This window comes from Equus caballus, chromosome 28 (genome assembly GCF_041296265.1).
Source record: "Equus caballus isolate H_3958 breed thoroughbred chromosome 28, TB-T2T, whole genome shotgun sequence".
Classification (NCBI taxonomy): Eukaryota; Metazoa; Chordata; class Mammalia; order Perissodactyla; family Equidae; genus Equus; species Equus caballus.
Window position 1 is genome coordinate 43,217,225 of NC_091711.1, and position 15,692 is coordinate 43,232,916.

The following is a 15,692-nucleotide window of genomic DNA, read 5'->3' on the forward strand; positions in this document are numbered from 1 at the left end:
TCCCTGTCTGGATGCAGCCCCCCTCCCCGCCCACAGGCCTGGCAGCGGGGACAGCGCTGAATGGGAGGCATTGTGGGCAGACCAGGCCAGGCTGAGGTGAAGGAGGGGCGGGCAGGGGCGGAAGCAGCGCTGGAGTTACAGGGCCTCCTGCCTGGCGCCAGCTCAGGATCATGGCCCAGGCCTGGGAGCAGCCAGTCCCTGGGCAGCCAGTCCTTGGGCCAGCCCGGCAGGGAGGGGCATGATGGGCTGCCCAGTGGGTCCCAGACCAGGGCTCTCTCCTGGCTGGGCTGCACCTCACCAAGGCTCAGTTTCCTACTCTGAGAAAAAACAGTATTAGTAACTAGCCCATAGGGTTGCCCTGGGGGTTCAGGTGGGCACCCGACACCCAGCAGGCGCTCCAGAACCATTACCTCTGTTCTCTTTGAGCTTATTACACATTCACATACATTGAACATCTACATACATTTAACACTGTACATACAATAGCCTGCAATTTTGTTTTTGTCACTCAACGTCAGATTATTGGGGGTCATCCAAGCTGATCCTCAGTCACATGCATTCGTTTTGACTGTTGTATAGTATTCCACTGCAGGAATGCGTCGATTTTACTTATCCAGTAATCTCTGTTGCCTCCAATTTTTTGTTACTACAAACAGTGTTGCAAAGAATATCCAGGGGGCTGGCCCCATGGCCGAGTGGTTAAGTTCGGACACTCTGCTTCGGCAGCCCAGGATTTTGCTAGTTTGGATCCTGGGCATGGACATGGCATCGCTCTTCAGGCAATGCTGGGGTGGCATCCCACATGCCACAACTAGAAGGACCCACAACTAAAATATACAACTATGTACTGGGAGGATTTGGGGAGAAAAAGCAGGAAAAAAAAAAAAGAAGATTGGCAACAGTTGTTAGCTTAGATGCCAATCTTTAAAAAAAAAAAAAAGAATATCCAAATATTTATCTTCCTGGGAACACATGCATTTTTTCTGGTAAGGAAGACTGGCCCTGAGCTAACATCCGTTGCCAATCTTCCTTTATTTTTTCTCTCCCCGATCCCATACATAGTTGCATATCCTAATTGTAAGTCACTCTAGTCCTTTTATGTGGGACGCTGTCACAGCATGGCCCGACAAGCAGTGTGCCGGCCTGAGCCCAGGATCTGAACCGGCGAAGAAGCCCAGGCTGCCAAAGTGGAGTGTGCAAACGCCAGCACTTGGCCATGGGATCGGCCCCACACATGCATTTTTAAAATGAAATAATTCATCTAGACCATAGCAGACACTTACGTCTCCTATAATTGTTCAGATCTGTGTTTCTGATGGATTCTATCTTTTGTTATTCAGTTTGTTTTTATAACACACCACACAGAGACTTGTCCGTGTGCTTTATTTCACTCAGCAAATTCCGTATCAATGGGACCACAGCGTGTACTCTTATGTCTGGCTTTTTCACTCAAGATTATGTGTGTGAGATTCATTCATGATGCGTATTGTTTAAATTTGTTCATTTTCATTTTTATGTAGCATTCCAGCATTCCATTCTTTAACTATCCCACAACAGTGGCACAGGGCAGAGGCGAGAGAGCGATTTGCCTCAGATGCAGGCACTAAGGGAGTGTTCCCTCGGCAGGGGATTTAAAGACAATGGAAGCGACTGAGAGTTGGCCTGCTTTTGTCATCACGCACTGGCAATGCTAAAGTGTCCCTCCCCGCTTGGGTGGAGCATTCCCACCTCCGCCTTCTTGGTGCCTCACTGCACCACAGTTAATCTATCTGTCCCACTCCTGACGGACATTTGGGTGGTTTCCAGAGTGCGGCTACTGTGAAGAGTGCTGATTACCATGCCTGCACGTGCCTCTTGGTGACACACCACCACCATTTCTGCAGTGACACACCCAGGGGTGGGAGTGCTGGTCTCAGCATATGCTTACTTGCAGCTTCACTGGACACCGCCACAGAGATCCTCGAGGTGGTTGGGCCAGTTTACACGCTCGCCAGCAGTGCGTGAGTTCCAGTTGCTCCACATTCCCACCAATGCTTAGTGTTGTCTGTCTCTTGTACTTCAGCCATTCTTGTGAGGGTACGATGGTAACATAGGGTGGTTTTAATATTAATATGCATTTCTGTGAAGACTACTAATGACATTAAGCCCCTTTTCATGTGTTCTGTGAAGTGCCCATTTGAGCCTTTTGCTTGTTCTTCTATTGTCTTTATTAATTTGTAGCTCTTTACATATTCTGAATGAGTTAATTTTTTTTCCTCCTTCTCCCCAAAACCCCCAATACATAGTTGTGTATTTTAGTTGTGGGTCCTTCTAGTTATGGCATATGGCCTCAGCATGGCTTGATGAGCGGTGCTAGGTCCGCGCCCAGGATCCAAACCAGCGAAACCCTGGGCCGCCAAAGCGGAGCACTCGGACTTAACCACTCGACCACGGGGCCGGCCCCCTGAATGAGTTATTTTAAAATATATTGCAATTATATTCTCCCTCTCTGCAACTTGCCTTTTTACTCCCTTAATGATGCCTCAATAAACAGAAACCTGTTCTCAGTGCTACATAGCATACATTACCCTACAATGAATACTCCACAATAATGGTAAAACAAGGAGCTTAATTCACTCTTTTCCTTACTCCCAAGGTCTTGAAGATACTCATCTACACTGTATTCCCAAATATCTAGTTTTGTCTTTTACATTGAGGATTCTTTTATTGTGGTAAAATATATATAAAACTTACCATTTTAACCATGTTTAAGTGCACAATTCAGTGGCATTAAGTACATTCACAACACTATGCAGCTATCACCACTATCCATTCCCAGAACTTTTCCATCATCCTGAACAGAGACTCTGTACCCATTAGACACTGACTCCCCATTCCTCCCTCCCTGCAGCTCCTGGTAACCTTTTTTTTTTTTTTTTGAGGAAGATTAGCCCTGAGCTAACTACTGCCAATCTTCCTCTTTTTGGAAGACTGGCCCTGAGCTAACATACATGCCCATCTTACTCTACTTTATACATGGGACACCTACCACAGCATGGCTTTTGCCAAGTGGTGCCATGTCCGCACTGGGGATCCGAACTGGCAAACCTTGGGCTGCTGAGAAGCAGAACGTGTGAACTTAACTGCTGCGCCACTGGGCTGGTCCCAAACCTCCCTTCTGCTTTCTATGAATTTGCCTATTCTGGATACCTCACGTGACTGGAATCATACACGATTTGTCCTTTCACGTCTGGCTTATTTCACTAAGCATAATGTTTCAAGGCTCATTTATGCAGTATGTGTCATAATTTCACTCCTTTTTATGGCTGAATAATATTCCATTGCAAACATATAGCACAATTTATCCATTCATCTGCTCATCGACACTTGGTTTTTTGCCACCTCTAGGCTATTGTATTGCTGCTGTGAACACGGGTGTACGACTATCTGCTGGAGACCCTGCTGTCACTTCTTTCAGGTACACACCCAGAAGGGGGATCACAGTCAGTTGAAGCCCCTTGGTTTCTCCACCCGCTCACTCTCTCCCTCCCTCTCTATCCAGAGGCCACCACTTTCATGAAGTAGTATGTATATATATGGCATTAAGTTTCTCTAGTGTATTAAACCACATTTTTTTTTGCAAACTTGTTTTCAAGATTTATTCCTGTGGATGCAAGTAGCTTCTGCATCTTCTCTCACTGCATACACATGCCATAATTTAATCATTCTTCTACCGATGGACACAGGTTATTTCTTAATTTCCTGGTATCCCTCATTAAGCTGCCCTTGTACTTGTCTCTTCGTGCACGTGGACAACGGTTTCTCTAAAGTGGATCCTCAGAAATGGGATTTGGGGGTTGCAGGTTACAGGCGTTTTCACTTTTTCAGTATGTGCCAAACTGCTCTCTAAAGGGGCTTTATTGGTTTGACATCCCTCCAGCCCTGCACTGAGCACACCATGTAACAACAGATCCAGGTCTTTCCTGGTGTCACCTCTCTTAATGACATTTGCTAGTGTGGTCTGAAGTGCTATCTGCGTGGCTTTATGACTCTTTCCCTGACTGCCAGCGAGCTGAACGCTTTCTGGGTTTGCTTTCCTCGTGTCTTCTCCCGAGACCTGCTGCTCCCATCCTTCGCCTGGCCTTCATTTGGAGGGACGTTCTCAACGCTAACCCTTCATGCCGTCGGTGCTGCAATGTCTCTTTCTACTCCATCACCCTGTCTTCACTTTTATGGTATTTCTTGGTCACTGTCACTTTTTGACACAGGCAAATTTCCTTATAGCTTGTGCTTTTAATGTCAAAAATGCTGTCCTGCATTTCATTTCCTCTTTTTAACAACGTGGCTCTTGATGGCTGGACTCCGATCACTTCGAATGCTTGCTGCTTCCACCCCGCCCTGTGCCCTGCCTTCCCTAGACAGACTCCACCCTGCACACCGCTTACCACATACATACGTGTGCTTCAACACGTTTAGTTGACGTGCTTTTGAACGAATGGCACCGCACTGCGAGATTTTCTTCACTGGACACCACTATTGATTCATCCACGGTGCGCGCTGGACACACACAGCCCTGGCTGACACGTTTGCGCTGCTGTGTAATGTTACACTGCGTGGCTTCGCACTTGATCTGTTTTCCTGGTCTTGGCCTCTGAACGTTTCTACCTTCTTGCTAGCAGGAAGTGCTGCTAGGAGCACCCACAACCACGCTGCTGGGGGTTTTCTAGTCTGACTTCTGAGCGGAACCGCTGGTTTAGCTAAGTTGTGGTGGAGCTCCCTTTAGTGGGAACAGCCTGGTGCTGAGCAGGCCCTTCACATGTCGGGGGGCCCAGGCTGCCCTGGCTGAGGCAACTATGATCTTACAGACCCCAAATCACGGTGCTCAGGGACCTGGAGCCTGGATCATCTCAGGGCTGGCTGCAGTTAGGAGCACTTGAGTCTGGGGGGAAACTGCAAAGGCTGCAGGTGTCTCAGTAAGTGGCAGGTTAGAGCCGCTGGACCTTGCCTTGCACCTGGACCTGGTCAGGCATCCTGACCTCTGAGCTGGTCTGAAGGACTGAGTGGGGCTGGGCAGTCAGAAGCCTGAACTCTTGGGACCAACAGGATCCTCCTCGGCATGCGGGTTCGAGGAGCCGGGCACTGCTAGCCCGTCATGAGGTTAAGTGGGAGCTATGGTTCTCCCCTCAGTCTGAACTGAAGCTTGCACGGGTATTACCTGGGAGGGAGCAAAGGCCAGCCCAGGCAGCCTGGAGGGAAAGAACAGGCAGGCCAGAGAACCTTGCACAGGACCCTACTCAGGCCTGAGCCTCAGTGTGTCCATCTGTCAAATATCACTGGTGAGAAGTCCTATTTGAACTTCAAGACCCAGGTCCTGTATCCCTAAATCCTGATGGCCTTCCTGACCTCGCTGCTCACATTGGGCCATGACTGTGGGTCTGCACCAGACTGGGGGCTCCCCAAAGGCAGCACCTCTGGCCCCAGAGCTCAGAACAGGGCTGGCAAGGAGACTAGGGGTTGGAGTTGGTCAAACCTCCACCTGCCTCCTGCCACATCACCTTGTATGGGGAGGAAGGTGAGGCATCTCCTCCGCCACCTGACCAAGAAAGATGTCGCCCAAGAGGTCCACAGCCAGTAAGGAAACGCTGCCCTCTAAGAAACCTTGGAGGGACCTCTTCGTTCCTGTGGGAGACGCAGGCTCCCGACATGTGCCTGCTGTCCCGGGGAGGCAGGAAGGAGGGTCTGCTGGGCTGTCCTAATACTATGGGTGGCACTGTGAGGGAAAGACTCCAAGGGAGGTACCCTCTGCTGGAGGCCCTATGGCCACATGTCCTGGGGTGACTTCCCAGCCAAGCCCAACCCGGTGATGTGAGCTCGGTAGCCAGACCCAGGTCCATAAACGGAACAATGCAGGCCAGCGGAAACACAGCCCAAGGCTGCATAAAGCATGGTGAGGTGGGGCCAGGCCGGTCACACAGGCCCCAACTCAGGACCTCAAGAGCCCAGGGAGCGAGATCCCACCACCCTACCTGACCTCTGGGCATCACCCGCCCAGCTGTGAGAGGGGAGCAGGCATGCCCACACAGAGGAAGCGTCAGGGCCTGGGAGGAGAGGCCCGCCCCTGGTGATGAGGTAAGGGTGGCACAGGGGCTCTTCTGCAAGATGGACCGCCCCTCACAGACTGGGGCTGGGCCACTGTGTCCGGCCTGAGGTGGGACTTTGGGTATGAGAACGGCCCACTTTAAGGTGAAAGGTTTCTCAGTCTTCGCTGCTGCCACACACAACTTTATTTGTGAAGCCCTGGGCACAGCCCAGACGCACAAAGAGCACAAGGGGGAACGCGCAGGGCGTGGCGGGGCACCTGCAGTCCAGCCCAGTCCCCACCTGCCCCTGCCCAGGTCCTGTAAGAGCGCCCGAGATGCAGCTCAGGCACCAGTGGGCCCTGCCCCGCCCCCAGGCTGGAGAACAGGTTTGGACCTGCCAAGGTGCCTCCTCCAGCTCGGCCGCCAGACCAGTCACAGACGTCTCCTCAGCAGCCAGAGGAGGGCCCCTCTGCATCCAGAGCCAGCACCGGGCAGGCAACTCCAGCTCCAAGACCCTTTGGTGTCTGCCCACTGGCTTCTCTTTCTGTCCATGTGGTGTGGGTGCCAGGGTCTTGCCCTCGGCTGAACACTCCATGGCCCCACCTGCGGCAGTCTCTGACCCTCAGGCTTAGGGGTCAGCATAGCAGAGATGGATGGTGGGGACAGAGAGGACAGCAGTGGCTGCAGGACCAGGGCTTGGGGAAAGGAAGCAAGCCACCGAGTGAGTGGCCCCAGGTGGGGCAGGAAACACAGCCCAGCCACAACACGGGGGGAGAGAACAGCACACGGACAACTGCTACCCAGGCCCTGGGGCAGCCCAGGAGGGTAGGGCAGGCAAGGTGGGTGGGGACAGCCACCAGGGCCTGGAGCCTGAGGCACAGAACAGCGGGGAGCCCTCAGGTGGTGGTGAGTTTAATGGCAGAGCAGCTCACAGCCCTCCCGCCAGGGGGCCAGCTCCCCTCCAGCGAGACCAGGGCCAGTCCAGCAGAGACATTAAAAACTCAAACCCCGACATGAAGCACACACCTGCACGAGCACCACACCAACATACATCCTCGGGGGACTGACATGACAAAGACCCTCCCTGCCTACGGCCAGAGTCCTTCATCCGAGTCCCTTCCCAAGTCACTGGTCCAGGCCAAGGGACGGGGGAGGCCGCTTCGCGTCTAGACCTTGTACAACGTCTGCAGCAGATTGTGGCGGGCAAAGGAGCAGGATTCCAGGGCGCCATTGGGCCTGTGGGGAAAGAAGGGTCAGTGGGCAGGGCACACACGGCAGGGGCCTGGGGAGCTCAAGCTGCAGCAGGGCCCATTTCCAACTGTGAAGAGGGAGTGGGGGCCATTTTTGAGGCTACAAATGTGCCAGACTCAAGTTTTGTGAATTTCACAATGACTTTGGCAAAGGAGATGTTAGACTCCAACTTCTGCATATCAGGGGTGGGGAGTGAGTGAGGCTCAGAGAGGTGGGCAATGCTCCCAAGGCCGCATGGCCCAGAGCTGGCCGGAATGCAGGCCTGCCCAGTCAGGAATCTGAGCCTCTGCTCTCCACCAGACAGCTTCTCCAAGGGCCCTTCCAGTGGACATAGGGTCAGGGAGCTCTCAGCAGCCACTAGTGGACAAGTAAGACTGGGCCACTGGAGTCCCACGTGGGCGCTCACAAGTAATGGGCTGGCCATTGTAATCATCAAGATCATTGGTCTCAATGAAGAGAAAGAAACTGAGGCAAGACACCTGGGGGCATGGGCGAGTGTGGGGCACAGCCAGGACCCACAGCCCATGGACACCTCACCTGGTCCAGGCTGGCCTTGGGATCCCAGACCATTTGGCCAGGAGTTGAGGGAAGAGGGACATGCATGTCACTACATACTCACTCTGTTGGGCAAATGGGGAGACTGAGGCCTGAGAAAGGCCAGAGGCTGGCTGGGGGGCCACACAGGGCCTCAATGAGAACAGGAGACGAGCCTCCCAGCCCATCGTTGGTGGGCCAGGGTCTAGAGGCTCCTCGTTGCACAACTGCGGCCACTGCCCCACCATGGCCCAGGACCCTCCAGAACAAGGCCAAGGTCTCCATGTCTCTGAACATTTAGCGTCCCCAGAGGAGGGCCTGTCGCTGCAGAAGGCTGACGTGCCCAGGGTCCTTTGGTCTAGGTTGCTGAGGGAATGGTCAGAGAACTGCTCCCAGAGACATCACTGAGCGCAAGACTCCATCAGCAGCGTGACCGAGGGCAAACGCCTTAACTAACCTGGAAAGTCAGTTCCTCCTCTGGGAAACGGGGGCCGTTACAAGTCCTCTGTCTCTCTCATGGGAAGACACTGTCCCTGAGCCCCGTGTCCTCAGCTGGGCACAGGGGAGGAGGCCTCAGAGGGGTGGTGAGACCCAAACACAGATGCCGAGAGCCCAGGAGGCGTGAGGGCCTCTGACAAGCCCGAGTGACCAGGCCAGGGAAGCCTCAGCTGAGCAGGGGCCTGCGTGTGCAGGCAGCCGCCACGTGAGCTGATGAGGGCACACTCACTTGGTCACGAATGCCAGCAGCAGGGGTGCAAGGGCCTTGGGGAAGTAGTCTTGCTGCACCATGTGGTTCAGCGCCATCAGCGGGCCATACAAGTTGGCAATGGCCTTGATCTTGTCTTCACTCTGCAAGGGGAACACACAGCGCAGAAGGCAGGGTGAGCTTCGAGGTTACCTGGGGGGCCTAGGTCTCTACCATTCCGCTCCTGCCGAGAGAGCTCCACAGTCAAGGTCAAGCTGAATTCCTTCATGAAGACCGAGGCTGCTTAAGCAGACCTAGGCCCAGGGACAGCGTGGGTGACGGGCCCGGAGAGGACTTGAGGTGTGGGACGGGGCTAGTGGGTGTGGCCAGAGCAACCTCTGGTGCACTCCCTCCCTCCCTTCCTTCTGGCCGCACCTTGAGCAGACCCATGTGGATGAGGAGCCTGGTGAGGAAGGCGTTGGAGTTGAAGGAGGATGAGCTGAAGGCCTTCTTCATCAAGGCATCTGCAAGGCAGAAGGAGCATGGAGCAGGGTGCTTGCTGTGACAAAGGGCTGGTCACAGGCCAAGGGGCACGCAGCCCCTGCACACAGGCTGGGTCCTGCTCCTGCCCTCATCAGGAGATGAACACAGGAGGGAGGACGTGGGCAGAGATACCAGACTGAGGAGACGTTAGCACCAGGGAAGGGCTCGACCTACCGGCTGGGATGCCTTGGTCCCTTCCCTGTCCGGCCTCACACATTAAAACAGGGACCTCACACAGCTGGGGCGGAGACCGAGCGAGGCGGATCACCCTGGGGCAGGTTTCTGCCATTTAAGAGGCGAGGGGGAATGAAGAGGGGGAATGAATGGGGAAGGGAAGGAGGAGCGGCCAAGGGCCTGCAGGACTGCCGAGGGCACTCGCTTCTGTGCTGGGCACTTCTGGGGAACAGAATTCACGTAACTTGTTACCACAAATGCCCCCAGGGCTGGATCTCAGGGAGCAGACCTGGAGACTCCCACCGGGCCCTCACCGGCCTACCCTCAATGCTGCCCACAGTGCTCCAATGCAGGAGAAAGCATCACATGCGTTCCCACTCCTTTCTCCCTTTTTCCACGTGCTGTGCCCTCACCTGCAGGGCCCGTCCTCCTCTCTCTACCCAGCCACACCTGGCCCACACAAGGTGGCAGGTGCTATAATGGAGGTAACTGAGAGAATGGGGTGGTGAGAGAGGGAGGTGACAGGGCTTGGGGGAGGTGGAACAGAGACCCTGGGGAGCCTCAGGAAAGATACGGGGAAGGCAGGCATCACTGCAGGGACTGCCAGGTGGAGAGGACCACGTGCGCAGAGGCTCAGAGGTGGGGACAAAGGCTCAGCTCTCATCCTCCTGCCTCCCTGAGAGGACCACCTTCACGGAGGCCTGGGGGCTGTGGCCGTCTGGTCTTGCTGTGCCGGATGCCACCCGGCCTGGGCTCTAACTGTACAGAGCTGTACGGCTCTGGGAAAGGCCTCAGTTTCCTCATCTACAAAAAACAGAGAACAGCCAGCCTGCCTATGGCAAGAACCCAGCAAAAGAACAGGTAGGAGGGGCCGGAGAGCAGTCCACACTTCAGCACAGGAACAGAGGGGCTCCGGCCACCACAAATGTCCTCCGGCCCTACAGCAGGAGGCATCCAAGCCCCACCCTCCCCATGTTACCTACTGCCTCCTGCACTGCCGTCCTCACGCTGGCTTCGTCCTTGAACACAGAGGACACCTTCAGGAAGGCGGAGACCACTTTCTCCGGGTCAGATGTGTCAGTCTGAGGACACAGGAGACAATGGCTGGTCACCAGAGGCCAGGCCACTAGGGCTTTGGCACACGGTGGAGATAGGCCTTGGCAAGACATAGGCCTCTGGTGGGCAAGGACAGGTCCTGCCTCGCCCCATGCTGTCCCCTCAGAGCCTGGCCCGGGCCTGGCCCACAGGAGGTGTGCAGGACAGAGAGCGCGAGTGAAGAAGCGCTACAAACCATTCTCTCTGTGACCCAGTGAGCTTTCGTGTAATCTAACCTGAGGAAATAATCCAGAATGTAAGGAAGTTTACCTCAACTTCACTTCACAGACAAAAGTGGAAACAATGTGAATGTCCAGAAACAGTGGCTTGCTTAAGTGCTACGTCCACTCTGGGGGTAAAGGGCATGAAAAGAGTTTTACTGACAGAAGAAAACAAAAAACGGTTTTTTGTTTGTTTTTTAGTGAGGAAGACTGGCCCTGAGCTACTACCTGTCGCCAATATTCCTCTTTTTGGTTGAGAAAGATTGTCACTGAGCTAACATCTGTGCCAATCTTCTTTTATTTTGTTTGTGGGATGCTGCCACAGCATGGCTTGATGAGTGGTGCGTAGGTCCACGCCCAGGATCCAAACCCATGAACCCCAGGCCGCTGAAGTGGAGCACACAAACTTAACCACTGTGCCACCAGGCCAGCCCCCAAAAACGGTATTAAATGAAAAGCTGGACCACTAACAGTTTGTATCAGATAACCTCATTTATCATGAAAAGAAAGTACAGATAAACATAAAGGAAACTGGCCACCACGGAGCCAGCTCTGGGAGCAGCCTGTTTTAGTTCTCTGTATTTACCATTTAACCTCTTTGAGCTTCAGTTTTCTCATCTGGAAAATGAGAGCAACATGTCTACATGTCGGGTTGCCAAGAGGGTTAAATAAAATCATGCCCAGAGACAGCCCTCATGGCCTACTGGTTAAGCTCAGCACACTCTGCTTCGGCGGCCTGGGTTCAGTTCCTGGGTGTGGACCCACACCGCTCTGTTAGTGGCCATGCTGTGCTGGAGGCCCATATACTAAAAAAATAGAGGGAGATTTTCAGGGATGTTAGCTCAGGGTGAATCTTCCTCAGCAAAAAACAACAACAAAAAAAGCATGCCCAAGTACTCAGAATAGTGCCCAGCAGACAAGAGGTGCTCAACAAGCTTGAGAATCATCTCAGACTGAATGAGGGAATGAATGAATGAACAAACAAGTGAGGCTGGGGCAAGAGTACGTGAGCATGTGACCTCCACAGGGGCCCTGGGCAGGATGGCTATCCTAGATGCAGCTGGACCTACAGGACGTGCAGAGGAAAGCCTGGGTGCGTGTGTGCACAGGAGAGTCCCGGGAAAACTTCTCCATTCCAGGCGTCACAAGGCAGCAGGTCTGCCCTTCCTCGCAGCCCAAGCGTGTTCGCAGTGGGTGCAGCCATCCGCAACCAGAGATGGACAGCATGGTCACACTCATTTACACGTCTACATATTAGAAAAAAGCCACCTGGCAGCGCCCCTGCACCCTAAGCTGACAGCGTCCCCTCCCAATTCCACGCTGCTTGTCCCTTTGCTCTGGCAGCTCCAGCAGCCACGGCGCAGGCAGGTTTGGAGTCAGAAACGCTGTTACCTGTTGGGCTATGAGCGCAGAACTCTTGGGCCCGAGGCGCAGCAGTTTCTCCGGAGAGGGGAAAGCCAAGAAGGTGGAGACGTCTGCGGGAGGTGGGGAGGACAGCACGGGAGCTGGTTCCTAAGGGACGGGCGGCACAGGTAGCTTTGTAGAGGTCCAAACCCAGACTCCTCACCCAGAACACGCGCCCTTCACTCTAGTCAGTCAAGGCTCAGAGTCTAGAATTCTTCTTCCTACTCAGTTCCCCATGGGGTGGAGGGCCCACAGGTGCTGGCCCTGGCTGGCTGCTAGGACAGGAGCCTTTGGGGTGGGGGCGAGCCATCTGCCTGAGACTCCGAGAGCCTGGCGTGGCAAGTGGATCCTCGCCAGGACACGCACTGCCCCAAAACGACTCAAGAGGCACGTAGGGCTAAAGCGGACCCCACGAGGAACTGATTCAACCTGGATAAGCACTGCTGGTGAGCACCGGAGATGCCTACAGAAAAACTACCACCATCTAGCTATTTATTGAACTGCTTCTAGAAAACCGGAAAAGAAGCCAAATTCAACATCAGTGTGGGGGTCCTTGTCCAACCCAAAGTTCTCCAGAAGCTTTATTCGGGAACCTATGAGGAACAGACAAGGCAGCCCTGACTACTCCATCAGCCTCCTGGCCACTCAAGGGACATCAAGTGTCCAAGCTGGGACACGGTCCCAGCCAGTCTCTGCAACGGGGGGCTGTCTCTACCAGTCACCAAGATGGGTAGGAAAAATAATTTCTACTTATGCTTATTTTTTTTACTCTATTCTTTTAGAAATACTTACATATGTTTTATAATATACACAATGCAGCATTATATGTTACACTCATGTTGCAATTTATAAATGAATAAACACATCTATGCTGATTTAAATACAAATATAAATACATTGGGATGATTTTCTTTTTCACTCATAGGAGCATGCAATCAAAAATAGTTTGTGCCGAAGCCAACATCACCCTGATCCCAAAACCTGACAAGGACAACACAAAGAAGGAAAACTACAGCCCAATATCACTGATGAACATAGATGCAAAAATCCTCAACAAAATTTTGGCAAACCGAATACAGCAATACATTAAAAAGATCATACACCACGATCAAGTGGGATTCATACCAGGGACACAGGGATGGTTCAACATCCGCAAGTGAATCAACGTGATACACCACATCCACAAAATGAGAAACAAAAACCACATGATCATCTCAATAGATGCAGAGAAAGCATTCGACAAGATCCAACACCTGTTTATGATAAAAACTCTCAATAAAATGGGTATAGAAGGAAAGTACCTCAACATAATAAAGGCCATATATGACAAACCCATAGCTAACATCATACTCAATGGGCAAAAATTGAAAGCCATCCTTCTGAGAACAGGAACAAGACCAAGGGTGTCCACTCTCACCACTCTTATTCGACACAGTACTGGAGGTTTTGGCCAGAGCAATTCAGCAGAGAAAAGAAATAAAAGGAATCCAAATAGGCAATGAAGAAGTGAAACTCTCGCTATTTGCAGACGACATGATCTTATACATAGAAAACCCCAAAGAATCCATTAGAAAACTATTAGAAACAATCAACAGCTACAGCAAAGTTGCAGGGTATAAAATCAACATACGTAAATCAGTAGCATTTCTATACTCAAACAATGAACTAACAGAAAAAGAACTCAAGAACACAATCCCATTCACAATTGCAACAAAAAGAATAAAATACCTTGGGGTAAATTTAACCAAGGAAGTGAAAGACCTATACAACGAAAACTACAAAACTTTCCTGAAAGAAACTGATGATGACCATAAAGAGATGGAAAGACATTTCGTGCACATGGACTGGAAGAATACACATAGTTAAAATGTCCATACTACCTAAAGCAATCTACAGATTCAACACCATCCCAATCAGAATCCCAATGACATTCTTTACAAAAATAGAACAAAGGATCCTGAAATTCTTATACGGCAACAAAAGACCCCGAACTGCCAAAGCAATCCTGAGAAAAAACAACAAACCTGGAGGCATCATAATCCTTCAAAACATACTACAAAGCTACAGTAATCAAAACAGCATGGTACTGGTAGAAAAACAGATGGACAGATCAATGGAACAGAATTGAAAGCCCAGAAATAAAACCACACATCTATGGACAGCTAATCTTCGACAAAGGAGCTAAGGGCATACAGTGGAGAAAAGAAAGTCTCTTCAACAAATGTGCTGGGAAAACTGGACAGCCACATGTAAAAGAATGAAAATTGACCATTCTTTTTCACCATTCACAAAAATAAACTCAAAATGGATCAAAGACCTAAAGATTATGGTCCTTCTAGAACCATAAGGCTTCTAGAAGAAAATATAGGCAGTGCACCCTTTGACATCAGTATCAAAAGGATCTTTTCGGACACCATGTCTTCTCAGACAAGGGAAACAATAGAAAGAATAAACAAATGGGACTTCATCAGACTAAAGAGCTTCTTAAAGGCAAGGGAAAACAGGATTGAAACAAAAAAACAACCCATTAATTGGGAAAAAATATTTACAAGTTATATATCTGACAAAGGGTTAATCTCCATGATATATAAAGAACTCACACAGCTCAACAACAAAAAATCAAACAACCCAATCAAAAACTGGGCAGGGGACATGAAGAGACATTTCTTCAAAGAAGGTCTATGGATGGCCAATAGACACATGAAAAGATGCTCATCATCACTAATCATCAGGGAAATGCAAATCAAAACTACACTAAGATATCACCTTATACCTGTCAGCAAAAATAACCAAAACAAAAAGTGACAAATGTTGGAGAGGTTGTGGAGAAGAGGGAACCCTCATACACTGTTGGTGGGAATGCAAACTGGTGCAGCCACTATGGAAAACAGTATGGAGATTCCTCAAAAAATTAAAAATAGAACTACCATACGACCCAGTCATCCCACTACTGGGTATCTATTCTAAGAACCTGAAATCAGCAATTCCAAAAGTCCCATGCACCCCTATGTTCATTGCAGCATTATTTACAATAGCCAAGACGTGGAAGCAACCTACGTGCCCATCAACTGATGACTGGATAAAGAAGATATGGTATATATATACAATGGAATACTACTCGGCCATAAAAAAGGATAAAATCGTCCCATTCACAACAACACGGATGGACCTTGAGGGTATTATGTTAAGTGAAATAGGCCAGAGAGAGAAAGACGAACTCTGTATGACTCCACTCATAGGTGGAGGTTAACATATAGACAAAGAGAACTGATTGGTGGTTACCAGGGGAAAGGGGGGGTGGGGGGAGGGCACAAAGGGTGAAGTGGTGCACCTACAACATGACTGACAAACAATAATGTACAACTGAAATTTCACAAGGTTGTCAACTATCATAATCTTAATAAAAAGTTAAAAAAAAGTTTGTGCCCACTATGCTTAAGTGGCATCCACACGTACCACCCCCTTGAAGATGTCTTAAGAGCACATGTTCAGGGGACCAGGGCTCTGGTCCTGGGAAACAAGGAACTCACTCCACTGGTAGGGTCCGGAATCTTCCTTGATGGTGTGGGTGACTCCTCTCCTTGCTCTTGCTGCTGTGGCTCTTCTTCCTCCTCCTCTTCCTCCTCCTCCTCTTCTTCATCTTCTTCCTCCTCCTCCTCATCTTCTCCTTCTTCCTCCTCTTCCTCCTCCTCCTCCTCCTCATCTTCATCCTCACCCTCATCATCA

At 51.1% G+C, this 15,692-nt stretch overlaps 1 protein-coding gene across 6 annotated transcripts in view; it reads right to left on the reverse strand.

The window, feature by feature from the left end:
- Positions 1–6,245: 6,245 nt before the first annotated feature.
- Positions 6,246–15,692, reverse strand: part of RANGAP1 (Ran GTPase activating protein 1) — a 30,053-nt gene continuing 20,606 nt past the window's right edge. For 3 of the 6 annotated variants that reach the window (XM_005606483.4, XM_070253608.1, XM_070253607.1), the window contains 6 exons: positions 15,497–15,692; positions 11,955–12,074; positions 10,226–10,328; positions 8,965–9,053; positions 8,572–8,693; positions 6,246–7,295 (listed from right to left, as the gene is read on the reverse strand). In XM_005606483.4, coding sequence (XP_005606540.1) covers positions 7,226–7,295; positions 8,572–8,693; positions 8,965–9,053; positions 10,226–10,328; positions 11,955–12,074; positions 15,497–15,692 — 700 coding nt within the window. In that variant the 3' untranslated portion in view covers positions 6,246–7,225. 6 annotated transcript variants of the gene reach the window in all.